General features: G+C 36.2%; 1 protein-coding gene across 2 annotated transcripts in view; it reads left to right on the top strand.

The window, feature by feature from the left end:
• The window catches only part of LOC306878179 (DEP domain-containing mTOR-interacting protein-like), a gene marked incomplete at its 5' end in the record, with an annotated part of 47,106 nt that extends 27,454 nt beyond the window's left edge, over window positions 1–19,652 (top strand). For both annotated transcript variants that reach the window (XM_079430362.1, XM_079430361.1), the window contains 5 exons: window positions 2,111–2,293; window positions 4,260–4,397; window positions 11,528–11,598; window positions 12,231–12,335; window positions 17,383–19,652. In XM_079430362.1, coding sequence (XP_079286488.1) covers window positions 2,111–2,293; window positions 4,260–4,397; window positions 11,528–11,598; window positions 12,231–12,335; window positions 17,383–17,511 — 626 coding nt within the window. In that variant the 3' untranslated portion in view covers window positions 17,512–19,652. The remainder of the gene's footprint in view (window positions 1–2,110; window positions 2,294–4,259; window positions 4,398–11,527; window positions 11,599–12,230; window positions 12,336–17,382) is intronic.
• Window positions 19,653–20,675: the final 1,023 nt, after the last annotated feature.

The raw sequence follows: 20,675 nt of genomic DNA, 5'->3' as shown, positions 1-20,675 counted from the left end.
TGATTTCTGAAGGAAATTAAATATACACTAACTCCACCCACCAATATGTGATTGGGCTAGTCAACACTACAAAAGACATTTATCAAACAACGGCTCCAGTGGTGTAGGTGGTAAAGTGCATGCTGTGGTCCTTTTGGCAAAGCCGACCCGAGTTCAAATCCACCTTTTGCTGAACTCACACCCCCGCTTTTCAAATCTCATATCACTTTAGAAAGGCATTTATTTTCAATGAAAATGAAGTAAATAGTTGAAAAGTTGAAAATAAAGTATGGGGTAGGGTTGGGGTAGGTGTAGGGAGGGATTTATTGTCCCAATATGGTGGCATCCATTTAATAATTTGAATTAAAATTATATTTACACTCAATACTTATTGCATACTCTTTTATAATGTACTACAATACGGAGATGCAGTTAATTGCCACTATTTGCAATAAGTAGTATAAATAGCAGAACATCCTGTTATTTTAACAAAGTGTAAATATAATCAATAAGCTATTTGCACTTAGTGTAAATGGCATCTATCGCTAAGAAACTATGCTATTTTCACTTAGTGTAAATAGCGTATATTGCTATTTGCATTTAGTGTCAATAGTCACAATCGCTATTTATAAGGCCACTGCCTTATTTTTTAAACATATTAAAATAGAATTTAATATGTTTAAAATTTAATTGTAACAATATTTCACAATATTATTGTTTTTACTGCATTTTAAATGCAGCCTTGCTTAGCATAGACTTCATCATTTAAAAATCATTAAAAATCTTTGTAAAACTAATCCTAAACTCTTGAACGGTATAGTGTATGTCCTTATTATTTTGCCTTTTGATATTTATTTGTCAATTTATATGTAATGTCATTTTTTATTTTTTATTTTTATTTTATATCTTTTATCTCTGAATGTGCCATAAAATAGCAAACTGTGGCCATGTTACATGAGTAAGCAGAAAAATGGACCAGATGTTTTGCATACAGGCAAAACACTTGTTCTGCTAGACTAGCCATGTAGTGATAGTCAGACAATGAGTTAGTGTTTAGCTCATTTAGCTCAGCTCTCTCCCACAAACATTTATCTGCATTCCTCTGCACCACAAATCATATGCATCCACTATGCTTCACTCACTGCCCATAACATATCTGATTGATTTTCCTTGTTTCAAAGGGATAGTTCACCCAAAAAAGAAAATTTTGTCATCATTTACTCACCCTCATGTCAGTCCAAACCTGTATAAGTTTCTTTCTTATGCTGAACTCAAAAGAAAATATTTTGAAGAATTTTGAAGAACCAAACAGTTGTTGGTCCCCATTGACTTCCATAGCAGGGAAATAAATACTATGGAAGTCAATGGGGCCATCAGCTGTTTGATTACCAGCATTCTTACAAATATCTTCTTGTATGTTTAACATAAGAACGAAACTCATACAGGTTTTGAACGACATGAGCGTGAGTAAATGATAACAAAATTTCATTTTGGGGAACTATCCCTTTAAATCCTTTTTTCAGTTTTTTAGAAATCTCAATATTTTATTAAGTATTGATAGCATACTGTAGTTACTCCGTATTTTTCCCGCAGTATGTCTTTGAGATATTGACATGGCAGAATAAAAACACAGTTTGCTAAACATGGTAATAAAAATGGAAAGTTAAAGCTGTCATGAACTAAATACAAAAAACTAAATACAGTGTTTGAAACATGATGACTCTTTAGATATTATGCAATTAGGGAGTTTAGTATTGCTCTATTACTCCTGCATAGGATTATGAGATGGGATAAGACGGCATGTGCGCCTCTTACATAAACACACTCAATCTCACATACTTAGACTTGGTTAAACTGGTTTTCCTGCTTCTAGAAAAAAAAAATAATAATTAAAAATCAGCTTTTTTTACTATTTTGCCACTTTTACCCAATTAATGAAATTAATAATAAATTAATAAAAAAAAGCCTTGGTGGATGTAAAATCCAAAATATTAATATTTTGTTGAGTTTTGTATTTTTTGTCTTTCACTTCTAGGTTTTAGACCATTGTGGCTTGACAGATCACGTCTTTAATCCCAGTAAACTGACATATGACCTCCTCTCTTTGTGCATTTCTCATTTTTCCCCCTAGTTTCTAATAAGCACCATTTTGTGGATTGCGGACTGCTCTATCAATTCAGAATGAATTTCCGGAGACGGCGGCGGCTGATGGAGCTATTGAACGAGCGTTGTCGCAGCATACCGGAGAACCACGACAGCCCTTTCTGTCTGCGCAAACAGGGCTCTGAAGGGGGAAACACCAGCTTCCTTTCAGGTTAGTCCACGATCATAAAGGAAATCTGCAGAATGCATGCACAACTGTGTTCATTACACCCAGTAGTTTGCGATATTGATTTTTAGATTTAACAGCTGTGGTCATTTACAGTGGCAGGCAGACAATGAACTTCTGGATGTGGTCTCATGCATTTTAATTTGCTGCTGAAGCAGTGCACGGGTAGAGAATGAAGATAGAATAACCAAAGTCAATTTCAGCGTAGTAAGGAAGTTGCAGAAAGAACAAATCTTGAGCACACATGTTGTGAAAAATTTGAAATAAATCGCATTTAGTTTGAAGTGTCATATTTTTTGTACAAACATCTAATAAGCTAAAATGAGATTTACTTTTGTCAGCTGATTTAAATAATGAATATTTAATAATGTTTTAATAATGCTTACTTTTTTTATTTAAAATATTTCACTGATTTATTGTATGATATGTAAGCATATAAGAAAATAAATCACAGTGAATTGCATATATAAATATTTCCTGACAAAAGCTCCTAAATGAAGATTATTGATCGACATTACATTACTGTGACAGGCAGTTACAGCAATGAATAGACATTTACTAAATGCTTTACTGGCCAGCATTTTGATTGACAGTTTGGATGTTTAGATGTTCTCGCATCCTGTGTATGATTGTTGGAGCTTTCAGGTGAGAGTTCACAGAGTTGTGTACTGAAAGTACTAAATACGTTAAAATAGGGAAGGTTGTGTTTTCTGATTGCCACAGATTTTTCTAGATTGTGTTTGGGAGAGTTAGTGCACTGGAGCTGACATATCTTTATGATAAATACTGTATGTGAAAAGTAAACATGTAAAGACAACAAGCAAGCGTAACATGCCCCTTTTGCCCAATTTTCCTCTGTTTGATCTGGTTATATTACATTTGAGTTATTTTGTCAGTATATTACTCAGCATTAGTCAGCATTATATCTGAAGAGTTCATTTGCATTTGATAACTCCGTTTTTAACAGTTCTCAAAAATCATGTTTTTTCATTGTGCATTCCAATTAATCTCAATCAAACTGCAGTTGGGTTATTTTGATTAGGTTAAAAAACACAGCTAACTAACACAATAAAACACAATAAAAACATGATAACATAAAAAACATGATTTTTGAAAATAAAAAAAAAGTTGTTTTTGCAAATAAACTCTTCATATGTTACCACAGTTTTTCAAACTGCTTCTGTTCTCTTAACTTTTGTTTAGATTTTCAAAATTTAGATTCATGCTAGTATTATACTAGACAAAGCTAGAATGTAGCCTTTAATAATGTGGAATAATGAATTACAGTAAATGTGGAGTGTTTTTTACAGTGTTGGCTTGTAGATTCAGTATCATGCCGTCATGACTCAGTAGAGGAAGTTAGCTCAGTGTTTCTTGGGACTGGGCCTCTCTGGTTCCTCTTCTCAGAGCTACATAAAATATGAACTCTAATGCCTGTGGTGTGTGTACTATATGCGTGGTGTGCCTTTGTTTAAACACGCAAGTGTGTAAATTCAAGTTTAATACCTGCCAATCAGGTTGATTAGCACACAACACTTTTTCTTTTTTATTGCATGTTTTGATGGCAATATAATCAGTGTTTCTTTTTCCTGACAACAGTGCAATTTGTTTATTAATTATGTTTAATAATTTATTTAATAATTTCACAATGATATTACGTGATATTACGTTTGTACATGATGCTGTTTGCCATACAATACATTTATGTTAAAAGGAGAACACGAACCGATGTTAGGCCTCTGAACTGTTATTTCAGTTAGTAAATGCACACAAAATGGGTGTTGACATACCATAACACTATCACCTCTGCACAAGCACTGTTGGAAGGATGTTTAGAGCTGGCAGAAGTGTTGCATGTGTATTTTAACTGATTTCTATTCTCTCTCTCACTTCCTCTTATCCAGTCTCTATCTAACCTTATTTCTGTCTTTCTCAATCTCCTTCCCCTCAGTAAGCCCCACTAAAGAGATAAAGGTGGTGTCGGCAGTACGGCGGAGCAGTATGAGCAGTAGTTGTGGCAGCAGCGGTTATTATAGCAGCAGCCCCACACTCAGCAGCAGCCCCCCTGTGCTCTGCAACCCAAAGTCTGGTAAGAAAAGCCCCCTTCTGTGCTCAAACATCCCACATACATCAACCAATTTGGGCATTTCAGCATAAAAATTATGCACATCATCTTTAAGTAAGCAAATAAGGTTAGTTTTGATGTCTTGTTGTCTTCTTAACCTTCACGTTTACATTAGCAAACCAGTTAGCATTAGCTTTAGCACTTATTTTTACACCATCTCGGCTCTCTTTTTATGGTTAAATAAAATGGCCGACTTTTTATAGCACCAAAACACTATGCATTTCTCAAGCCACAGACGACTTCATGAGATTCCGTAACTATATGCTGCTCTTTGTGGGATTTTAGGTTTTCGAATTGCTGAGGATGAATTGCTATAGCTTTCACGAAGTTTTGCTTGTGGTGTGTTACTGTTCCTTTAACAGAACATGCCGTGTAGAGCGTGTCATGTATCTGTAGCAGATACGGTAGATGTCTACTATCTTTCTAAAGAGCTCTGTGGGTGGATCAGAAGGTCGTGTGTTTGTGTGCTTTCGGGCCATAAAGCCACATCAGCCAGTTCTCCCTCTGTTCCATTTGGCCTTCCTTCACTGTAGTTGTGCTTGTTGACAGTAATTCTAAGAGGCGTCGGCCGTGTATTTCCCATGAACTTTTTCTCCCCTTTGACAGAGATTCTCCTTGTTCATTTGTACCAGCAGAATGAGTTATCAAGATTATATTTAAAGTAGTAGTTCTCACGGTAGATCAATAGTTCAGAATTTCCTTGGTATTATAATACCAATAGTGTGGTCACATTTACATTACTCTGTGAAATTTTGTAGGCGAAATCCAGTCATTTCAATAGAAACCTGCAGGAGTTTCATGTGAGGGCAAAAAGGTTCCCTACACAGATTTTGCTTGTTGGTCATGCACATTTCAACACTTTGACCAACAGAAAGCTGGTTTGTTTTAAAAAGTGACTACTGTCTGAGTGATTCTACACTATTGCTAATCAACAATGGACCTTTTTTCCCTGCAAAATATTACATACAATATTTCTTTAATATGGCCACACATTAACAGTGAATTTTGTTCAACATTTACACATTAAAGCCCAAAGTATACTTCAGTTTTGACTTTTTTTATACGTACAGTCAGACACAAAATGTATCATAAAATCTAATCATTATTCTTTGTTATACTATGAAGCTATTGAAAACTTGAATCTCATTGGTTGACGAACAATCTAAGTTGTGCAATTATTTTCAGGGAAATGCACGGCTAAAGTAGTTCCAGGCAGGTCTTGACCGCATGTCCATATCACTTCACCAAATGATTTCAGTTATTTCAAAGGTCTACAAGAATCTACAACAGCAAAAGAACCAAAACCCACAACAATACTGACCAAGCAAATAATATGGATAAAAATTAGGGGTCGACCGATATGTGTTTTTCAGGGCTGATGCCGATACCGATTATTACAGACCAAGTAGACCGATAACCGATATATTGAACCGATATATATGTCTGGTGTAAAAATGAAAATGAATGTCAAAATTAAGAATAACAAGGGCTCTGACAAAAACGGCCTTCCCTAGTGTTGGTTGCACTTCTTACTCTTGTCTTCCCCCATGCATCCATCTACAATAAGGGTAATATATAAAGTGAGAGTTAAAAGTGGGGCCACTGCATGCTTCATGATTAAGCCTATGAATACTAAATACTACAGCTAAACAGCTTGGGGAAATGTAAGTATTTGGCTTCAATAATTTACATGTTAGAAATGTATGTGTAATAGCATAACCTCTCATAATTCTTCATTAATTATTTTTGGTTGACTAAATCATAACCTACAAGAGGTGACTATTCAATTCATCATCTAATGCACATCAATTGATTAATTTAAAAAGCGCAATGTATATAATACGTGTAAATAATTTAATTGTCTTCATAGCTCCATTGTAGAAGTTGCGAAGAAGACCGCAATTATTTTAATGAAACTATAACACTAATAGCCTGTTATAGACTATTCAATTCATCATCTAATGCACATCAATTGATTAATTTAAAAAGCGCAATGTATATAATACGTGTAAATAATTTAATTGTCTTCATAGCTCCATTGTAGAAGTTGCGAAGAAGACCGCAATTATTTTAATGAAACTATAACACTAATAGCCTGTTATAGGCACACTTGGTTCAATAGCCTATTGAAATGTCCCAATTTCCGTCATCCTAATCTTGGCCTATGTGACAGTAACTTAATCTTGGCCTATGTGACAGTATCTTAGTCTTGGCCTATGTGACAGTAATTTCCATTAGTTTTCATTTACAGAGCAGTGCAAATGAAGGCATAAAACATTAATTTAATTTATATTTTAATCAAATGAGAGTTGAACTCTATTTTTTGGCAAACAAATGTGTTTACTATTAAAATTAAAACATGTAAGAAATAGCGTATTGTGTGATTGTTCGTTTAAACAAAAGTTGTAATAATTGTAGTAGCATTAGTAAATAAACCGAACGTTTATTTTGACGGGTTGCCATGAGGACCTCTTAAGTTTCTGTAGCCTATTTATGATATGACGATCGTTTTACTCAAACGAAACAGTCAAATGCTCATGAAGTAACTCTCAGAGCAGTTCTGGGGATGATGTTCATGTATTTATGTCCTCATTTAGTGACATGGCAGATGCGGAAAACACCGCGAGCGTCGCGCACTTTAGTGTGTGTGTGTGTGTGTCAAAACCGCGCGTCTGTGCCTTTCACATATACAGAGACACGCCGGACATGCAGAATTCATATTTAAATAGTCTTTTTGCAGCTTAATGTTTACAGATAGTCCATATCATGAGTCGATTTAAGTGTACTGACCTACTTTTGATTAATTCATCCAAACTTTGACTAATTCCGTGACTCCGCGTTATACAGTAAATTCCATATGACTGGATTCCGCGATTCCCCCTGCGTTTCCCCCATATCGGAAACCATAAATAGATAAAATTTAGGTTTTTACAACTTCAGTGTAGTGGATTGTAATTTATTGCAACTTGTGCAAGGTCTGCTGCTGCCTTTGAGAGAGAACTGATGCGTGATGAAGCAGCACCAGTTAGCAAGCGCTTTCGGTGTGAGAGCGCCTTTAGTCTTCCACGTTGATTGGTCGGACTCCTGACTCTCAACAAATCAGATGCGCGGGGGGCGGAGACTGCTCTAGGCCACAGAGTGGTGAGTTCCGACAGGCTGCATCAGAGCCAAATAGCGCGTTTCAAAATTAAATAATTTTATAGGCACATCGGTTTTGAAAATGACCGATGCCGATTATCATAAAAATGCTTAATATCGGTGCCAATAATCGGCCAGGTCGATAATCGGTCGACCCCTAATAAAAATGTCAAATTATTTCCACAAAATTACATTTTGTTATGTACAGAAAGCACATGCTCTCTTTCTCCTGCTCCTATACAAACGTACACACGTACAGAACAGACACACACCACACAGAAACATGTTGTCGGTGCTGCTCTGATGATTTCATCAGTAAAATAGATATGAATTTAAAAGCTACAAAACATTTCTCACTAGCGAGAAAATACAACGCTGTTATTAAACAGATTCCTATCAGAGACGCTGTTGCTGAACATTGTTGAGAGATGCACAGAATCACAGAGGCAATTCAGTCACACTTAATCTCTCTCTCTCTCTCTCTCTCTCTCTCTCGCATAACTTCATTAATAACTGCATTAGTCTGCTATCAATGACTGAAGCCTCCATTGTTAGGTCTAAAATGAGGTTTTGGAAGAAATCCTACACGCAAGAGCATTTTAAGGACAAAAACCTGATGAATGTCTTGAAATACAACATCTGAACAATGTGTTTAGATGTGGTAACTGTCGTATAAGCGGAATAATTGACTCTGGATAATTATTAGTCTTGGCTGCATTACCACATCGGGTGTGCCTTGTTTTATATTAATTCAACATCCTATCATCACTTAATCCTTACACAATGTTTCCCTCCACCAAAGCTCCAAAATGTACTATCAAAGTGGTATGGGGTTCAATTATGGTACAGTAATGCCATTTGACATAAAACACAAATGTCGATTGTAGGGTTCAGTAGGCTTCTATTTATAATATAACATTTCTCCTTTTGTGCTTATCGAGAAAAAAAAAAAGTATTACAGCTTATAGTTGACTTTATAGTTTTGGATGAGCAATCCCTTTGTCTCACATTATATTCAAGCCCTTCTCAGGGTGAGTGAATGTGTTAATCTTGATTACTTGATGATGCTGTCTATCACCACCCAGTGACTAATAACAATTAAATCTGAGAAACAAATAATCAGAACAGATTGTAACATGCATTTTCTCTTTACCCTTATATTACTGTATCTCAATCGGTTTCATCCAGCTCCCTTCTGAGTGAGAGTTTGTGTGTGGAGTAATAAACTCTCTGACCCATAAAAACTCTCAGGTTGAGAACTTTAAACAGTAGTAGTACACGAGTAGTGTGTGTGTGTGTGTGTGTGTGTGTGTGTGTTTGGCAAGAACACATCGTCCCCTTCAGGAAAGGCAAGGAGCACAGCCAGCAGGCAGGGAGACAGAAGAACATTTTATACCCAGCGTCCTCCTCCTCCACCACCAAATTAGAACTTTGGCCTGAAGCATTCCTGCAATGAAGCATTCCACACCTACCACATGACTCAGCTTTCACTTTACCACAGCACAGCTCCCGCTCCGCTACAGTGAGGCCCACTGTTAAAACCTGTATTTTGCCCAACAAATCACAGATCCAAAATGCAATCTGTCATCAGAGCATTTAACGTTATAACATGTTGTACATTTTGAATTTGTGAGGAAAATGCTCTGCTTTTCCAGATGTTGTGTTTAATGCTTGTGTGTTTTACAAGAAACACCGGTGTCTAAGGAGACAAGCATGTTCTGGGTTTGGCAGGGCTGTTCCATGCCTCTGATTGGTCAATTTGCTCATCCAATCCTGGGATTACTGAGCTCTCCTCCCAAAATTGGATGAATAAGAGAGAAACAATGAAGCCCAATACATCTACTTGTACATTTTTTATTGGCATGCTATTATAAATATTCAGTCTCTCTCTCTCAAACACTCACACACACACAATCCTTTTTCCTTGTGTTAAAAGGATGTGGCACTGTGTGTGAAAGGTTACAGGCATGTATAGAATGATTTTGAATGGGAAATGGAAAGTTCGTAGTTAAGAATATACATGGCCTTGTGTTCCCTATATGCACACATACAATGAATATTACAAAACAATGCGGGATGGTTCACTGTAAAAAAAACACCTGTCCTTGTTTACTCACCTTAATATCATTCTTGGTTTGCATGCTTTTAATTTTTTTCAGTGTTTAATTTTTTCAGTGTAAACACAAGAATACAAATATTAACTTGGCTCTTTTTATACAATGGCCGTTCATAGTGATCTTGTCTGTCAAGACCACTGATCTATATATAATGATATATTATATAATCTATTATAGATCAGTGGTCAAGACCCAAAATTGACAAATACACACCAAATAAGTAGTATGTATCAAAGTTAACTTTAAATATTTTAACCATATTTTTCTTGATTTTTTTATACTGTTACAGTTTCATTATTCATTCTGCTTTCTAAATGTATATGATTAATAATGATAATTTAAAAAACAACAAAACAAAAACAATATATATATCACAAATCCGGTCCATGAACTTCTGTTTACTCACCACCAGAGGTCACTCGCTCCCCACATTGACTCTTGCACTACACTACTGTTGCACGTCACCTCTGGACTGCATTTCCCATCATCCATTGCACTGATGACACACAGCTGTCACCAATCTCACATTGCTCTGATTACACAGCTGATCACACAATCACACACGCTTTATAAGCCTTGGACTTCCTCTCTGTCATTGCTGAGTATTGTACAGCGTATATCACTCTCCTAGCGATAGCTACTCTACGGAGCCCACTTAGTTGTCCTGTCCTGTCCTGTCCTGTCCTGTCCTGTCCTGTCCTGTCCTGTCCTGTCCTCTAGTGTTTTGATTCTTGCCCGTGTTTCCTGGATTTTCCCTTTGCCTTGCCATATGGACTTTGTTTGCACCTCTCTTGGACTATTGCTCGTGTACCTGGATTATCTCTTTGCCTTGGATCCGCACGTCTCACGTCTTGTTCACCTCGTTACAGAATATATATTTTTATTTGATAAAACTTAAAATTGTCCATGTATATTCGATCAGTGATCAACATGCAAGTTTCTCCTTGCCATTGATACTAACTTGTTTGCTGAGGATTGCAAGGCAGTATTTTAGAAATAAGGCAATAAATACAAAATTATTTGATTACATATACAGTAATGTTGTAGAATATTATTACAATTGAAAATAACTTTGTTACCCTTTTAATAGAGTTTAAAATGTAATTTAATTATTTTCAGTTTTATACATATAGCAGTAATTATTTAATAGTGGCTTAAAAAAGACATGATAAAAATTAATGAACACAAAGTAAATATTTTCCAGATAATATTCGTATGGCAAGATCTGCATAAAGATTCTTCAAAAACAGGAGAAAATATTTGAGAAAATAACAGCATGCATACAGCATACGTTTTGTAGAGAACTGTTCATTATAGACACTACCTTTTTTGTTATTTGCAATGTCCTTGTTACTACTCTTTAAATTGGGCTCTGATGAGCTCATCAGGATCCAGTCAATAGCTGTGCAGTTGGATCCTGGATTGTGACCAAGTGGTTCAGGTTTTGGCTCACTCATTACATTACTGATGAAGAGATCAGGCTGATTAAAACCTCTTGTGCTAAATTAGACCATCATTATCAACCTCATTATTTCATTAAACACAAACCTTCAGTGCTGCAATACAGCTTAATTAATCTCTCTCTCTATGTGTGTCTCTGAAAGAAGCGCATGTTTTGTTTCAGGATGTCTTTGTGTTGAATTTTTAAATGAGGGATCATGGACTGCAGTATTACTGTACAAAATGTGAGGAGTAAAGTAAGGAACCAGTGGTGAATCAGACTCAGTGTTGTGGCAGTGAATAGATGAACATGATTCTTTTATACCATGTGTTAAATAGTCACATGATTTACTGTCTAGAGTTCATGACCGAGGAACATTGTGTGTATATTATTTACAGTCCTGAAGAGACAAGTGAGCCCAGAGGAACTTCAGACTCCTGGTGGACTTTACATAAAGAAGACATTCACAGTAAGTCACGCACACACACACACACACACACACACACACACACACACACACACGCCTGACAAATGTGCTCAGTCTCCAAGCTCTAATTACATAATTTGCTATGTTTTTGGTTCTGAGAATCCATTTGCAGGGAGGGAAAAAGTTCACAACTAAAAATAGCGAGAGGAAGTTTTTCTTCAGATGCATGTGGAGGGGATTCTAATCCTCAACTGGATCAACAGGAAAATCCAAGAGCAATTTAGGATACTTTGAAACTTGATACTCTGTCATCAGCTGCCATGTACCATACTGTGTCTTGTCATGTACTACATGTTTCTTGTAATACATTTTGAATAATCTGCATCCACTAATAATGATGTTTATAATCCATGCTGAATGCATTTGCACAACATACATTTGAACCATATTGTTCCACCACTGCAATACCACCATCTGAATAGAAGTTTTAAAATGACTAAATACAGATACACAATATACTAGTATATGGCACAATAAAAAAGATCAAATTCAGCTCAAATAAATCAATATATTTGACAGTATACAAGTATATTCATGTAAAGTAAAATAAAATGGCTTTCTTAGTGTATGACCTTGAACGTAAGGAGTTAATGTGTTTGGATGTGTGTTTACAGATTGTGGGAGACGCAGTTGGCTGGGGATTTGTGGTGAGAGGAAGTAAACCCTGCCACATCCAGGCAGTAGACCCCGGCGGACCCGCTGCAGCAGCGGGAATGAAGGTACAGTAGTCAAACTGCAAAAGTAAATTTGTTATAGTGAGAAAACAGTATGTCTCATTCTACAGGGATGCGATAATATTGCAATTTTGACCAAACCAATAAGCCAATAATTATTTTCAACGTCTGGCCTATAACCGATAAATGGACACAACCCACTATAATCGGGACACGGGCCACTATAATCGGCTCTCAAAGAGAAAGTTCATGCAAAAATTATAATTTGCTCACCCTAAAGCTCTAAACACACTGCACGATTTTCAGCTGTCCCTGACGAAAGATTGGCATCGTAAAACGATCGTGGCGATTTCTGTGATCGTGGCTTCTAATCGGTGGTCCAGTGTCATACAGTGAGAGAGGTTCAAAGATGGTCGTTGTCATGATCGACCAAAGATGGCCTACAAACCAGCTCCACTGGTCGAAGGTTAGGTTATCTAAATTCCGACCTCGGCTAGACAGATGTAGGCAGGCTCCTGCAAGCCTCTTCCATATGTTCTGGACATGCCCGAGTTTGTATAACTTCTTAAAATAGATTTTTGATTTTTTTTCCCCGAAATAATGGTTTTGCCAATAGACCCATCTTTACGGTGGCCGAGAGAGCTCAACGCGCTGCAACTTCAGAAAACACATGCAAATAGACAAAACACCAGCAAATCAAGAAAACATCTTCATCATTTTGACAACACATGCGCTGCAAATGCTCACAACACATGCAAATTAATAAACGCTGCAAATGCTCACAACACATGCAAATTAATAAACGCTGCAAATGCTCACAACACATGCAAATTGAGAAACGCTGCAAATGCTCACAACACATGCAAATTGAGAAACGCTGCAAATGCTCACAACACATGCAAATTGAGAAACGGTGCAAATCCTCACAACACATGCAAATTGAGAAACGCTGCAAATGCTCACAACACATGCAAATTGAGAAACGCTGCAAATGCTCACAACACATGCAAATTGAGAAACGCTGCAAATCCTCACAACACATGCAAATTGAGAAACGCTGCAAATCCTCACAACACATGCAAATTGAGAAACGCTGCAAATCCTCACAACACATGCAAATGTCCTTTCTTTCATTAGCCTACTAAAAGAGCCTGAATAAATTTTTAAATATTATTCTTACTGACATTTTTATTTTGACCTGGTTTTAACAATTAATGAAGCATTGCAAATTTATTTTCATTAACCTTGAAATTATATTTAGTTGAGGATAAGTTAGCCATCTTACATAATAACGTTAATCGTGTTATTTGTCATTATTAATCTAATAATATCCAAAAGACAAAGAAATCATGCAATCAGGGTGTTAAAATAAACAATAACAACAAAAAAACACTCACCTTTCAGTTCACCAACAACTCCACCAATAGCCACTGCACAATAAGCAAATCCCAGCTGGTCTGTCACTTTTTTTGGGTCCCCTTGAAACATTTCCATTGTGGTCCATGCAGCACGTTTTTGTGAGGATTTGCAGCGTTTCTTAATTTGCATGTGTTGTGAAGATTTGCAGCGTTTCTCAATTTGCATGTGTTGTGAGCATTTGCAGCATTTCTCAATTTGCATGTGTTGTGAGCATTTGCAGCGTTTCTCAATTTGCATGTGTTGTGAGCATTTGCAGCGTTTCTCAATTTGCATGTGTTGTGAGCATTTGCAGCGTTTCTCAATTTGCATGTGTTGTGAGATTTGCAGCGTTTCTCATTTGCAGCGCATGTGTTGTCAAAATGATGAAGATGTTTTCTTGATTTGCTGGTGTTTTGTCTATTTGCATGTGTTTTCTGAAGTTGCAGCGCGTTGAGCTCTCACGGCCACCGTACATCTTCTTTCATTGCTATATTTGGTGTTACAGCACAAAACATGCGCTTAAGTAGCTATAATTGTAAAATGTTAGCCTTTTGCACGCTACTTGCCAGAAGGTTAATATTGCTTAAATGGAAAGACCCCTTTCCCCCTTTCCTCCACTGGATTAAAGAGATCATGCAGTATCTTAAACTAGAAAAAATAAGATACTCTCTTAAAGGGTCTTCCCAGAAATTCTATGCAATTTGGCAACCTTCCTTGTCATTTGTTGAAAAATACAAGTAGGGAATACAATCCCAAAATATGTATAATTGTGTTGTTGTTGTTTTTCCTGTCTTCTTTGTACAATGTAATTGATACTTTATGTATGATGGGTAAAGGGTTGGGTTTGGGTATGTTGCTGTAATTTTGTTATTTCTTGCATAATATAAAATCTTAAATTAACAGACCTTGTTCAAAGATAGCGTACGATACAGCATGATCATCGCACAGTGTGTTTGCTGGTGCGATTCGCGTTTACTGACCAACCAATAAAAATGTGACATCAAATGAACCTGACATGGCGCTAAAACATATAACAGCTTACCTCAAGCTCTTATCCCTTCCTCTTTCGCCATTTAAGATGTAGGTGACTTTCTTCAGTAAAACACAAATGATGATTTTTTTGCTGAACCCATGGTCCTTGTTGATTGATAAAATGCAAGCCAATGGGTGCCGTCACTTTGAGAGTCGAGAAAACAGGTTTAGGTATGACACAAATGAACACCTATGGCTTCTGACAATATATTGAGGTACAATATATTGACTATATATATGCTTGAGGCTGTGGATTACAGATTATAATGTTTTTGCCAATTTTTCACAAGCGAAATCAAGTCATTTCAATAGCAATCCATGTGATTTTGCAACAAGTTCAAGTTTAGGTTATGCAAATTTGTCATGCCACCAGAAAGCTCCTTGGTTTTGAAGTTGACTTCTGTGTGAGCTTTGTTTCATAGATTGCTACACTATTGACGACAAACAATGGAAATTTTTCATCACAATTTCACTAAAGTGACCACACCTTCAGAGGGAAAGTGCTCTTTACAAATATAATACTCGTAAATCGTTAAGTTTTGCTATATTACATTGCTGTCCTTTTAAGTTAATGCTAGATTATGATCTAAGAGTTACAGAGATAGAGGTTGCCGATCTGAGTGCATTTTCCTCAAGAGCAATCAAAATATAGTCTGTATTCCAGATGTTTCTTTTAGCACATCCCGTCTAAAACACCTAATGTCTACTGTATGTGTGTGTGTGTGTGTGTGTGTGTCTAATTTACAGTAGTTGCAAATGGAATAATACCTAATGAACCATTACAGTTATACAGCTTAAAAAAAACACAATTCCCTCAGCGTCACTTCTGAATGCTCATGACATAAGGTCATGTTTGCATACTGAGCGAATACACTTAGTCTGTTTTTGAGGTAAAGGCTTTGTGCTATTTAAAGACAACCTTTTGAACAGAGGCTGTAATGCTGCACCTGCCCTGCTTCCAGTGACATCTTTTTGTTGTAATGAATATAATGAACATTGTTGCGAACATAATGAATATAAATATGTTCTTCACACATTTATTAGACCACAACCACCACCCAATGCATGGTTTGTGCCCCAGCTGTCCTAAACTGACAGTATTGGGGATTACCAAAATCATTTTTATGTTTCTGTATTGATTAATCCACCAGTATGTGTAAGCTCTTTAGTCACAGTAGTGTTTCTAATGCTGAAATATAATTATTGTTGTTATCCAAGAATGTTCCAATTACAAGACCATGTTTGAACATTTAAATTGTTAAACATCAGACCTGAAGATCAACAAAAAGCAATATTAAAAAAAAAATGTAATCTGAGGGTGCCAAAAAAAATCTAAATATTGAGAAAATCGCCTTTAAAGCTGTCCAAATGAAGTTCTTAGCAATGCATATTACTGATCAAAAATAAGTTTTTATATATTTACGTTAAGAAATTTACAAAATATCTTCATGGAACATGATCTTTACTTAATATCCTAATGATTTTTTGCATAAAAGAAAAATCTATAATTTTCACCCATACAATGTATTTTTGGCTGTTGCTACAAATATACCCTAGCGACTTAAGGTTTTGTGGTCCAGGGTCACACATATTTTTTTTTTACACACACACACACACACGCACACACACACACACACACACACACACACACACACACACACTTGTTTCACTATCCTTGTGGGGACTCTCATAGGCATAATGGTTTTTCTACTGTACAGACCGTATATTCTATTGCCCTACACCTAAACTTATTTAGATATTTTTTTTGCACCCTCAGATTCCAGATTTTTAAATAGTTGTATCTCTGCCAAATATTGTCAGATCCTAACAAACCATACATCAATGGAAAGCTTATTTATTCAGAAAATTTGAAAAGTTTGACAAAAGGCAGATTTAAACCCGCGTCGATCGCGTCAAAAGGAGTATAACACACGCTTTACCATCTGCACCACTGGAGCTAACGATCGGCATCTGTCTTTTGTAATGTTGACTAGCCCAATCACACATTGGTGGGCGGAGTTAGTGTAAACAGCTTCTGCCAACAAGGCGGGCTATTTGCACTTAGTGTAAATAGACACTGACTGAATTTTTAAGATTTAGCAGCTTAAAAAAAATTATTTATGCTATAAATGATTACATTCCTGTTGGTAGAACATAATTTCATTGGAAGTTGTCATAACTGATGTAAACTGAGACAAATATTTGTACCTCTTAGCACAAAGATTACAACTGCTGAAGTATAGTGTACAAATGATGCCAAAAACAATTAAGCAAAATGGCAAACTTTCACGTTGTTTATTTATCATTTGATGCTGATAACAGTAAGGGGTATGACTCATTTCTGATGGTAGTGCCATTATGGGCCTATCAGGAAGGACATAAAGGTTATTACGTTATTCATTTGCAGAACCTCTCCGAGAATTAATATAGCTGATTTTAAAAAGCACTCCTTTACTGTTTTCCTGAAAGGTGTAATTGTGCCATGTTGCAGTACTGAGAAAAAATACGATCTGTTTATTGTGTCATATATGTGGTTTATATGCTCTATAATCATTATGTTGTGTTTCCGCACCTTTATGTCTTTATCAAAGTACAAAAAGGGTGTACCAAGTGTAACCAAACATAAAACTGTTCTTGTTTTGCCTCATTCTCTTCTCTACAGGTGTGTCAGTTTGTGGTGGCAGTTAATGGAATGAATGTGCTCAATCTGGACTACAGGACCGTCAGCAACCTCATCCTCACTGGCCCCAGAACAGTGGTCATGGAGGTTATGGAGGAAGCAGATTACTGAAGACAGCCGCTCTTTAGTGTTTCTGTTCTTCTCGCTCTTTCTCTTTTTTTTTTTTTAATCTTAGCTGGACTTTCTTCAGTGAGTCAACATTCTGTTTAAGGGAATGTTCAGAGAAATGAACTCTTGATTCCGTTCATCATTTTGATTCAAACCATTAGCATGACACTAATCCATGCTTTGGAATCTGTGCCTCCCATTGGCTCCTCATAGACTGTTACTTGTCCCATGTTAGCTAAAGCTGTAACTGGACAGATTATATGGGAAAAGCAGCTGCCAAATATAATTTTTAGCAGAACTGTAGCATTTAAAACACTTTTGGTAGGTTTACAGAACCAATGCCAAACTAATATATGTGTGCCATTCAGGTGAGAGCATAAATCAGTGCTCTTTTTCGACTGTTTCATCATTTAGAGTTTAGGCTGTGATATTTGGATATAAGTAATATAACAGTGTATCAGGTATTTTATGACCTTAGTGTGGTTAGTTTAAAATAACTATTTTATAATTCCTGTCATGCTTGCCGGGACTTAGTAAAATAATACATAACTGATATATCCATCCGAATGCACGGGACAACCAACAACAGCACTTACAGACTTTAGGTGAAACTTGAGAGTGAATGTTTAAAACGATACGCACATCTGAAAGATGCTGTTGTACTGTAACTCATGTCTTGTTTTAAAAGTATCTTGTGAAAGTAAAGCTTCTGTCTTTCGTCTAAGTGCCATCAAAAAGGCAAGTAGTTACCTGTACAATGCTAATATTATATGACAATATTTCACTTTATAAGAGTTACGACAGAAATGTACTTTACACAAGTTTGTCAACGCAGACGACTGAATAATAACATGCATTATTATTCCAGATGTGTTTTTATTCAGGAAAGTCCAAACCTTTAAACTGTTGGTCCATTTTGACAGAGGTTGATATGAAAGAGAAAAGTGATCATAAGAAAAAAAACGCTAATTATAAATTGCAGTCATGGTCAGAGACATTTCGGAACACAGAGTTTGTGTGTCTGTACGAGTCTGCTTTCACATACTTGCGTAGAGTATTTTTCAGGACTTACTGTTTTAACTTTAAAACTTACTGCCATGAAAAATTTAGTATAGTCATGTAGTGTGTTTATACTAGAGTAAATCAGTCAATAAGACAAGCCTACGAATTCACTCACCAAATTTTGTAACTAGTTTAAGAAATACATTTGTAATTTTATCTAAGGATTTATTAGACAAATTGGAAATATACAGTAGTGCTGTATATGCAAACTCCTATATGCATGTATATTGTACAAAGCAGGCATCTGTGTAAGAATGAAGACATGTCATGATGACACAACGTGATATCTATAATGTGCTCATCTTCCACATATTCCTCTCTGTGAATACTTTTTTGCAGGTTTATTGTGCAATTGTACTCATTTGTATTGATAAGAATGACAAATTACAGTCACATGATGATCTTTTGTTCTTAATTGAAGAAAGCCTTAATGACCTGTATTGTGCTGCTAATTCTCACGGCTGGTCACGTAACATCTGTAATGATAAAGTCCTCTTTTAAAGACGGTATAGGTGAAGATTGTGGGGGTGATCATGACAATCAGCATCAGGGTAGTCTGCTAAATACTGGGCCAGATATGTGCCACATCTTCCTCACTGCCAGGAAGTCTAAGCTAATCTAATAATCTTATAGTTCTTCTGTCTTCTGTTCTGAAATAGAATGAAAAGGAAAGTTTCATTTAAAACTCGAGTTCAGTGCAGCTGAGTTCAATGCACGTGTGTCTGTTTAAAGGGATAGCTGACCCAAAAATAAAAATTATGCCCTCATTTACTCACCCTCAAACTGTTCCAAACCTGTATGGGTTTCTTTCTTCTGTTGCACACAAAATAAGACATTTTGATGAATGCTGAAAACCAAACAGTTGATGGTAGCCATTAACTCTGTAATTAAATGGCTGTTCATGTTATTTATACAGGTTTGGAACAACTTAAGGGTGAGTAAATGATGACAGTATTTTTTATTTTTGGGCAAACTATCCCACGGAGTAAGCTCATGGTACCATAGTATTTCATTGTGCAGCTCTAATTCATGATTAAGATGTGTTTTGATGAATGTTTTATTAAACTTCTTGATTTCATTTAAAAACTGTCTTCTGTGTCTTAAAACCACATAATTGGCATCCTTAATCTCCTTAATCTTAATAGCTAGTCCTGAGACAATTTGTGTACAGCTATGACATAAGGCTGTTGACATCGTTTAGGTTTACTAGTGCCACCTGTTGGTTAGCGAGACTTTGCATATTTTATTGATTTTCGAGCTCCAAACGCTGAGGTTAATGTACCTTTACTGTTACTGCTAGATTTTCGTATCTTTTTTTTTTTTCTTTTATTGTCCTTTTTTGGCTGACAGTCGTTTTAGCCTCAAGGTTATTCTTTATGAGTAACTGTAGAGCCATACTTGATTGTCTTATCTCTAGAGGGCAGTGTTACTCTTTGCCTCGTCTGATACAACATTCACTTCACTTAGTTCTGTTGCATTAAAACTGAAAGTTAAAATATTGACCGTCAGCAGCCATAACAATGTCAAGATGACATTCTTTTAAACAACTGACCTTCTGTGTAATCGTCATTGTTAACACAATGTTATAAATACTCCACGTTTTTCATTTCCTGTCTATATGCTTCCTACTGAGGCAGTGTGTCTTTCCAATTTATATTATAGTGCTCTTCTGTTTTAGTATATTAATCTTACCTGTTGTCTGAATGAAACATAATGTAACCACATACATTTTTCCTCCAAGCACTACTTAAATGTGCTCTGGCTGTAGGACTAGACGAGGTGAGTTGTGAGTGTCGATAGCAAATTCCCTGGACACTAAAATGAGAGCAGACAAACAGATATTTAACCTGTCTTAAGTCAACCATCCCCCACTGAGGCTGTTACCTGGGTTTAATAAGTAATACTGAGTCATTTTCTTTCTCTACTCATTGTCAAGGATTACAATTTCTTCAACCATTTTAATTGAATCTGACAAGATAAGAGCTGAACGATTTACAAGATATGATTAGAACAGATTAAATAAACCATGATTATTGCAAATTAATTTAATGGGTGACTAGAAAGTATGTGACAGATCAGAAGTGCATCGTTAATCTGCAGAAATG

This window comes from Barbus barbus (genome assembly GCF_936440315.1).
Source record: "Barbus barbus genome assembly, chromosome: 12".
In the NCBI taxonomy this organism is placed as follows: Eukaryota; Metazoa; Chordata; class Actinopteri; order Cypriniformes; family Cyprinidae; genus Barbus; species Barbus barbus.
Note: the sequence above shows the minus strand (reverse complement) of the source record. Positions and strands in the feature narration are given on the sequence as shown.